This window comes from Coniosporium apollinis (assembly GCF_000281105.1).
Source record: "Coniosporium apollinis CBS 100218 chromosome Unknown supercont1.88, whole genome shotgun sequence".
Classification (NCBI taxonomy): Eukaryota; Fungi; Ascomycota; class Dothideomycetes; genus Coniosporium; species Coniosporium apollinis.
Genome location: NW_006913350.1, coordinates 24,438 through 33,408, shown reverse-complemented (window position 1 = coordinate 33,408; position 8,971 = coordinate 24,438). Strand labels below are relative to the sequence as shown.

At 50.6% G+C, this 8,971-nt stretch overlaps 3 protein-coding genes and 1 non-coding gene across 4 annotated transcripts; 2 read left to right on the top strand and 2 right to left on the bottom strand.

The window, feature by feature from the left end:
- Positions 1–118: 118 nt before the first annotated feature.
- On the top strand, positions 119–1,083 carry W97_09189 (uncharacterized protein; the record flags this gene model as incomplete). The annotated part of the gene is made up of 3 exons (XM_007787051.1): positions 119–551; positions 596–747; positions 853–1,083. 3 exons carry the CDS (start codon positions 119–121, stop codon positions 1,081–1,083), a joined length of 816 nt encoding a protein of 271 aa, XP_007785241.1.
- A 1,491-nt stretch (positions 1,084–2,574) lies between these two features.
- On the bottom strand, positions 2,575–4,916 carry W97_09188 (uncharacterized protein; the record flags this gene model as incomplete). Its single annotated transcript, XM_007787050.1, has 7 exons — positions 2,575–2,811; positions 2,860–3,014; positions 3,064–3,442; positions 3,496–3,608; positions 3,678–4,194; positions 4,240–4,321; positions 4,372–4,916. The coding sequence occupies 7 exons, from the start codon at positions 4,914–4,916 to the stop codon at positions 2,575–2,577; spliced, it is 2,028 nt and encodes a 675-aa protein (XP_007785240.1).
- A 708-nt stretch (positions 4,917–5,624) lies between these two features.
- Positions 5,625–7,663, top strand: W97_09187 (uncharacterized protein; the record flags this gene model as incomplete). Its single annotated transcript, XM_007787049.1, has 4 exons — positions 5,625–5,660; positions 5,744–6,496; positions 6,576–7,366; positions 7,426–7,663. The coding sequence occupies 4 exons, from the start codon at positions 5,625–5,627 to the stop codon at positions 7,661–7,663; spliced, it is 1,818 nt and encodes a 605-aa protein (XP_007785239.1).
- A 692-nt stretch (positions 7,664–8,355) lies between these two features.
- On the bottom strand, positions 8,356–8,504 carry W97_09186. The gene has a single exon. It is a non-coding gene; the product is annotated as a tRNA-Asp (tRNA).
- Positions 8,505–8,971: the final 467 nt, after the last annotated feature.

Sequence of the window (8,971 nt, the reverse complement as noted above, 5' to 3'; positions counted from 1 at the left end):
TTTTTTTTGTTGTGTTTGTTTAAACTGGTGTGCAACACGGTCCGTGTCAACGAAAGAGGACGAAGCTAGTCTATGAACCCACTACAGCTACTAGTAGCCATCTAAATTTGCTGTACATATGTGTGCCATTTGGCATACAGCGAGCCATGATACGATATTTGCAGAAAGTACACTAATCTATGTGCAGAGTCTAGATAAAGCCTTCGCGCTGCCAACGTTCGCCAAAGATTTCAAGTCACTTGCAACCCGCAAAGCCAGGCCCACCGATGCGGACAAGCGAGACCTCAAAGACTCTCGCTTCACTGGCTTTTCCCTCTACCAAATGAATGACAACTGGTTACACGTTCGGAAGCTCTTCTCCGCCCTCACTGTGTACAAGAGTAGCACGTCAGCTGCGGTTCAAGCAGCTGAACGAGACACCATGATGGTCATCGCTGCAATGAAAGGCGCGGCCACGGATCCAACCCCTTGGCTCCTAGTGCTAGACTACGTTTTGCGCGATTGTTGGCAGGCTATCCTCAAGACTCAAGGTTCCGCTGCCCAAGGTTCCAGTACGTGCCCCATCTTCCAACATACGTCCGCTAATGCATGGCAGTCGAAGAAGACGCAAGGGTCATATTCTCCAACATTTTCAGCGAGCTATGCCTTTTCGCGCACGGTACTGCAGTGAATGCTATCGTCATCCGTTACCCTCTCTCTGCCCAAGTGACCGGGAGTTACACCCCAGAGAGCATGGCCAAGCACTTGGTGAGTCATGATTTGTTTGTTCTCTGCCGAGCTATCTCGCGGCATCACCACCAGAAATTTGAATCACGTCCGACAGTGTGCTAATTCTCTTCGCGCCAAAAACAGGATGCATGGTATCAGATGCTGTACGACTTCGACCCTAGATGTGCGAACCCATCTTGCCTTCGTCTGCTTCCCAACCCTTCAACCGTTAAGGGCAAACTCAAGTTCCGCACGCTCTTCTCTGTGGGCACACGTCAAGCCCGTGTTGGCAAGCACGGTTCTCGTGCCTTCATCTCCACCAATCGGCTTTATGCCCATCCATGCCTGTACACCGCCATCTACGGCCGGAAGTAAGTTTGGCACTTTGCATGATCATCCGAGCTATTCCTGACCGAGCGCCCAGACCCGACAAGAACCTTACCTTGGTAGTTCATTGGTTCTCACATTTGTTCCATCCGTATGCATGCAAAGCTGTCCGTGGCAAGTACGATCTGAACTGCTTCTAGTGTGGATGGGGAGGACAAGTTGGGGATTGGTGCGATGCTTTGTAAGCGGCAAAGGCGTGCGGTGGAAACACATCTTGATGGTTAGGAGGGCAAAACACTGGTGCTCAGATCGTAGTCGTGAGGAGTGACGGCTGGAAGTGTACATTTATCAACCTTCATACGTGGACAACAAGATTGACTATCCAGTATCGAAGAGGAACGGCGATGCAAACGCAGTAAGGGACAGTCAGATTAAGTAGTGCGTGACGCTTATAGGACTACGGACCTAGCAACGGGCATAGGTGAGTCGTTGCATGGTATGCCTGCCTGCGCGCTTTCTGTAACAAAAAAAGACAGCACGTGACCTGGTTAGGGCACTGTTTAACGAAAGTGATGGAAGGTTGTGCCAACTAAGCCTCTTTTAGTAAGTAAAGTGACCACGAAGCCGAAGAACATCAGGCAGAATCGCGGTTTATACATATTGAATCACACTTTGCGGTGAATTAAGCTTCAAAGTAATGCAAACTCAAAGACAGCTTGAACGTACCGCATTCTCTCAATCCTAGTATAATTTTCATAGGCGAGCAACGTTGCAGAAGTATTAGTGATTCCGAGGTTTGTCCGCCTCGAATTATACTTTTCAGCTCAAGTTTAACGGCACGCAGCAATGTGTATTCTCTAATCTTTAAGATACGCTGTGTGAAATAGGCTTGAACAACTCACCGTTGGTGTTTTAGCAGAATTGATATATGTGTGGTGCCTAGAAATGCGATGTGAACGTGCACTGCAGAGTATCGTTTTTCGCTCAGCGAAAAACGCTGCCAGGACTTCTGCAACGTTGCTTGATAGAATTTAGTGGAGAGTCGGGCGGCTGATGCTCTGCTGATAAAGAAACACACAACGCCCCTCGGCGCACAACTCTCTATCACTTTCGTTAACACTGGCAAAGAGAGAAGAGATTCTATCGCTGCGGTGGCGCAAAAGCATTCTGAGTGTGATGTGTGTGTATTGTACATGATGTGTAATAGAGTCTGGCTCGAGAAGATTAAGCTCCGCTAAGTAACTGTCCACCACAGCCTTGATCGCGTGTCTTCTCACTGCAAAGAACCCAAGGAGATTGTCTTGCTTCATTCATAAGACGGAAGCTCTCTCGCCTTGTCCAGTAGAGCAAGTATGATGAACTGAGACTCGTAGCGTCATGAAGCTTAGAAGCAAGCCACGATAGATTCGCTGTTGGCACACCGGCATTCGGAAGAGTGGAATAGGTGCGAGTACCACCAAACGACCAGCTTGAGCGCTGTGTTTGCCCTGAACAATGTCTGTAATCAGCGCTTGTCCACTCAGTCGGCGTGAGATGATCTCAAAGCGGCACTGACCTAACGTTGACAATAGCGGCATACAGACAAGGGTAGCCTGTGTCTCTGTTGTTCGAAAACAAGCCACGGATGTCTGGATCACCGATTCTGAGTTCTCGGGTTCCGGCTGCAAGCATTTGCCGTAATGATGGACTGTGTGCCAGCGACGGAGGGAGCGAGGCCTGGCAATCAACTCCAGCGCATATATCGTCCCATTGGCGAAGCGCAATGTACCAATATCTCTGCTGCAGGTTAGTGCTGTCGAATGATAATCCCCAGACAAGCCTCACCGTCATTTCACGCCTGCCTGGCTCATTGCCGCTCGCAACAGCTAGTTGTGTGGAGAACCGATGACGAGTGACAATCGCAGCGATCGCGATCCCGTGGGATAACAGGCATAACTCGTTGAAGATCCGACGCGCGCTTTCAAAAGATGAAACGGAAACTGTTTGTGTTAGCCTGGAACTCACTACACACAGGCCCATGTCTCACACCTTCACCGTCGTGCGGCGCGCGCAAGGCTTGAACGATCTTCCTCCAGAAGTCTCGCAAAAGCCACTCTAGGCCGAGAATCCATGGGATAGGGTCTTTGGCTGCGACTATGGCAGAGAAGCAGCGGCAGAGGTCTTCCTCTGTCTGTGTGCAATTGGCCCACAACGACCGCCGGGCTTTGTTGTAGTACTTAGGAATGACGTACAGCAGGCCGCGTACATGATACCAGTTGTCCAGGAGTTGATTTCGATTGAAGCTCCGGAACACGTAGTGCGTGTTGGGTTTGCCGATGACGCTGATTGGCCGTGCATAACGCCCTGAAAGGACTCCGATGCACGCGTCGTAGTGATCAATGGAGAAGCTATCTTTCGTGCGGAATTCCTACAACCGTAGTTAGAAGAATGGTCTTGCCCAGACGGAAGAACATCACAGACCTTTCTCACGTAATTCTCGGCTCCTTCAAGAACATCTGCGTCGCTATCTGTCCTAACCCGTGGGTCGAGCGCTGCGGATGTATGCCGGCCAGAGTTATGGTGAAGGCTGCCGACTAAGTACACTGTCAGTCTACCCTTCTTTTAACCAACATCAACAGGCAAGAACCACGTCGAAGACGTACCAGAAGGTGTGTCCATCAGCTCTTCGGAACCTTCCAGATGTAGCCGGGACGACTGATTCTGTCTGGAAGATTCCGGCTCGTGGTAACGTATGGCACCGCAAAGTGGAAGATAAAATCCTGGATAGAAGGTACAGCAAGACATTCCCTTGTCAACCGTCGCTAGCCAGTCATACAAACGAGGATCATCGATGTAAGAGTCTTGCTCCGCATTGTCCTCATAACGTGGAGCCATCACGCCCTCGTATACCTTGTCGGGCCTTGCTTCTCCTGTTGCAGACTTGAGGCGACTAACTACATCAGTGGGAACGTCAGGCTCAGAGAAGCTGATGGTGATTGGCCGTGCTTGTTTCAGGAATCCTATGATGGTTGCGCCAAAGCCATCAATGATCGTGTTCCCCGGCGGCTGCGTAGGAGCCTCTTCTTCCAGCCGTTGGCCAAGGCCCAGGTCGGGCGTAAGCCAGTTGTCTTGCAGATCGCTTGTCAGGAGGGCGCTCTCGTTATTCCTACGCTTCTCAGTCTGATCAAAGTTAGCCAGGCCAAACTGGATTGAGTACCTACTTACCATGACTAGCTTCAGCAGAGTGAGGACATAAGGATCTGTATCGGTTGCGGGCAGTTTGATCTCCTGCAGAAGAGTAATATCACTGGCAAACAATTATTATGATGAGCGCCATGTCAACGAGCGCCGACATACTGTTCTTCGCGGTGGTGTCCTTCAAACTGCTGTATGAGGCTGATAAGGATGTGCTTGGCTCGTTGAATGACATCTTGCGTGAGATTTTGCTCTTGACTAGGCGTGCGTGTAAACGTGGACAAGGCTGCAAGCGGACTTGCGTCCCATTCGCTGTAAAGGTCATAGAACCCGGGAAAGTAAATGCCTTGTAGCCACGGTTCCTGCAGGCGAAGCGCGTTCCATTCGACTATCCTATGGCAGAAAATGTCATCGACAACCATCCGTTGGAAGACTTCATCGTGGACAAGCCCTTGAATGATCAGATTCTTCCACTTTACAAGGTACGGTCCAGTGCTTGAGAGCGTTCCACGACCGGGACCAAGCTGTCGTAAGCTGCTGTCGTGAGCGTAGCGGTGATAGAGATTCTTGAACATCCCCAACATGGTTTGTGTATCGTTCTCATCATAATCGTCGAATACTTTTCGGGCGCATGGAGCGCTGAGGTTATGACGGATGTTCTCAAAAGGATCGCCACCGAGCGGTCCGGCAGGAGAGCTGGACTGCATGGTGTGCAAAGAGGATGTCAGAAAGGCCAGGAAGCTATGAGACAGGCACTGCCTGGAATTATTTGTGCTAGCCCAGAGATAGTGTGTGAAGCAACCAGGTAGCGAAGTTTGAAAGGGTTGAGTGAATTGACTTGGCGAGATTGAAAAATCCTGCGTGCTGCGGCTGCATGGACCCGACCTTCACATCGATCTGCGGCAGCAACAAACACGCACAGCCAGAGGCACCAAACGGCGTCAGCTTTCAATTCTGATAGAACCTGGGTGCGCCAAAGACGTGTTACGCAATGCCTCCAAAGGCGTCCGGTCAGAAGCGCCCAAGGCCACCGTCCCTCGCGGCTGCCACAGCCTCAGGAGCTCCCGGCCAGAAGAAAACGAAATCAGCCGCAGAAATCGCAAGAATAGCAGTCATTGATAACTGGCAGCAGGCTGGCCGAGATCGAGCGAGAGCAGAGGGGGAGACTCTAGCCAATCCAGGAGGGGGCAGAAGGGTAAGATGTAAGTTATTGCAACTTCCGAGTTGTGGGTTTTCGTTGTTACTGACGACTTGGAACGCGAAGCCGCGGCTGAGACCGCTTCTATATCCAGTACAGGTACTCCAGGTGCTTTGAATAAGACGTGGATAGAAGAAATTGCACTACACCTTGCCTGCGAGCCTGCCTTCTTCGAGTTCATGAAGAACCCTAAACCCCATGATCACATCGCATTCAAATGGGACTGGCTGGCCTCAATCCACCTTTCGAAGAGGTATACTCTCTTCGCGACGTTCGAGGTTAGAGTCCGCGCTGTTGTCTAGAACGTTGAAACACGATCACGCTAATGCGAGATAGAGTTGGAGAAATGAATGGGAAAGCCGCAATGAAGTCAGGCACGGAATCTCCAAGCGGGCCATCGAAATCTACGAATCTGTTTATGCGCGGCAGCAGACAAAGCTCGAAGGGACCTTGGCAAAGCCTCCCGATAACAGTGCCAAATCCCAGAAGCTCCGAGAGACGCTCTCACGCCATCATACCACGCGCCAAGCTCTACTCGAAGCCGTCAAGCACTTGCAGGATCTCGAGCTATGCCTGACGCGAATGCTGACAGACCAAGTAATCAAGAGCACGGATCCCCGACGCCAGACGCTCTTTCAGACGACCGTTGATCGACTACAGCGAGTTGGCAAAGCACTGTCTTCCATTCGGGGCATTCTACGAGCATCGACTCTCAACAACAAAGGTATTGAGATAATCGACAATCGTCTGGAGTCCTGGATTGAGGACGATACCACAGGAATGCTCATGACAATCCCAGACCGCAAAACTCAAGATCAAATTCAGGCGGAGCAGGACGAGATCGAGACAGATGAGAAAAAGAAAGCCGGACCACAGACGGGCGAGAAAGAAATCCGAGACAAGATCAAGAAAAAGCATAACTTCACGACACGCTTTCTACTGAACTGCGATTCCGGACACACCCGTCCGTTTGATGTTCGTTCTCCCAAGGTGGAAGGCGTTTTGGCGATCCAACGGAGCAAAGCCATTACAGGCAGTATGATCATGAGCGGACCCGAGTTGCGCGATGCTGATGAGAGATTAGCCAAGGTCAGTAACACAGCGTCCTACCGTTTTGCGTCGCGCTCTTCATGGCGCCATAAACACCGCACTTGCTGACCCATCGCAGTGGCTGGAAGAGCTGAGTAGCAACGAGATCGAAGCATCTCGCTTCAAGCTCAATTATCGTACTTTCGAACGCCAGATCCGGAGGCCCAAGAAGATCGTCCAATTGAAACCAGATGCCAACTTTTGGACTCGGCCCGCATATCGCCTTCCCATCATTCTCGACAACATCTACCACATCCGGAGAATGATGACAGCAATCTTTGATAGAAAACTCACGGTGGGGTCCTCGGACAAGGATGGCACCGAGGCCAAGCTTCACCAAAAGCTACGCCGGATGTACGGCTTGTTGGCCATTATGTTCGGCTGCGTTAGCGAAGGAAGTCTATGGCTGCCTGTCATGGACAAGCTGCTCGAGGATCTTGCCGAGGAAGTCGTTGGCCATGTGGATCCAGCATACGAAACAATCACGATGACGCGAAAGGACCAAATCATGGCGAACCTTGATCAAAATGTCGTCCGTACGCGACTTCCTTCGGGAGCCAGAAACAAGGCAAGGATCGACGACCTGAGCCGTTTCAATGAAGCGCGCAAGCTGTTTGCCGAGTTGGCCCTCTTTTATCGGGGCGCGATCTGCCTTGCGTTCGCGGCGGTTTCTGTTACGAGGGGAAACCAAGTCATTGATCAAGACAGGTTATGGTATGAAGAGCTCATCAAGCAGTCTGCCGAATGTGGATATCCAGGATGTCTCGAACAGCTCCGCATCACGAAGAGCAAGAAACCTGGAGCGGAGACGCATGCTTTCGGTCTGAGTGTCGGTGTGAAGGATCCCAGACTTGGCTTCCCGACAGTACGGTACGTGGATCATAACGCATTTAATGCTGGTGAGTAGTGGGACTGACCTTGCATAATAGCGCGGATTACTCGGACAACCGCCCATGGGCTTATCCGTGCCTCTTCTACATCCTCCATCACAACAAGTACAACGTCGCCTTCACACCGTTCTACCACTGGTTCGCGCATCTGTATCACATAGCATGCAAGCCTTTCCGTGGCAAAGAGATGATAATCTTCGACCTCAAAGAGATAGACAAGATCGCGGACGAAGAGACGAAGAGGAACAAGGCGTTGGAGGCAAGGCGGCGCGTGTAGGACAGACGAGACTTTGGATAGCCATTCTGCTTGGAGGCGGCTCCGGCCGAAACTGGATACAGTGCGGTCAGGTCCTCGTCACCAAAGGAACGCTTCAATCGGCTGGAAGTGTGGCCTGCAACTGGTCAACATGCTCTGCCTGTAGAACGCGATGGCGCTACGGAGACAGCAGCGACTTCTTTGGGCTCATAGATTGATCAAACTCCCTTTGCTTGGTTTTGAGGATGCTGTATTTTATGGTTCCAGCGTTGAAGACAGATCTTAATTTCACCAAATCCATAGAACAAGTTCCCGGGATATTGAAACGAATGCGGAAGTCCACCTATTGTCGTACAGCGATGTTGACACTGTTGATGTCATACACCGTACAAGCGACAAGCGGTGCAAGAAGTAGGGCGTGGAATCAAGGCTCTGTCGTTGATGAAGTGGAAATGTATGAGGTGTGAGGTCTGAGGTCTGAGGTCTGCGGTGGCACGTGGGTGGTCGAGGCTCTCGGGATCAACACCTGAAGCCGACGTTATGAGGAACTCGAATGGCAGGAAGCTCGCTGCGAAAATTGCCCCTCAATGCATGTCAACTCTCCCATAAGCAAAAAAGCGCCGGAATTATCATACAAGATGTATTGATTTTGAACCAGAGAGATGTCAGTAGTATGAGAGATTCAAAGCGTATGAAAAGCCAAAAAAATGTGTCTCTCCGACGGGGAATCGAACCCCTGTGATATTTTGTTAGTAAACGACTAAGAGAACAGCGGAATCACGTGACAAACCGGTCTCCCGCGGAAATCTTGTAATCAGCGTCTGATGACAAGCGGAAATCATCACCACTAGACCATCGAAGATAGCCAGGAACTCCTGGGATGGTGAGGTCAAAATTTCCGTTCACAATTAATATTTGCGACAGCGATGGGCCTTTGCCCATCGTGGCAACTATCATGTGCATACACATGGAGTGGAACCTCCTGTGCTCCCAGAATCGGGTTTGGGATAAAGTCACAAAATGTGTAAAGCATATCAGTTTCTGATATTGTCTATACGAGGCTTCTTTGATGAAGATCGTGTAAAGAAGACACGTGATATGTCGAACTACTCTCTTAAGTTCCTACTTTCTGGCCACGACTCCAGCTTCCCGCGCATAACCAGCCTCCAACACACCATCCATAACCAGCAAAAGCCACTATAGCTGGGGTGAGAATACCAGACGACCATCCCTTAGCTTGTCTTGTGCAATCGCACGTTCGGCCCAGCATTATACATGGCGCCCTTATATATCACAGCATTGTCTCAGTACAAAAGTAACTAAGCTAAT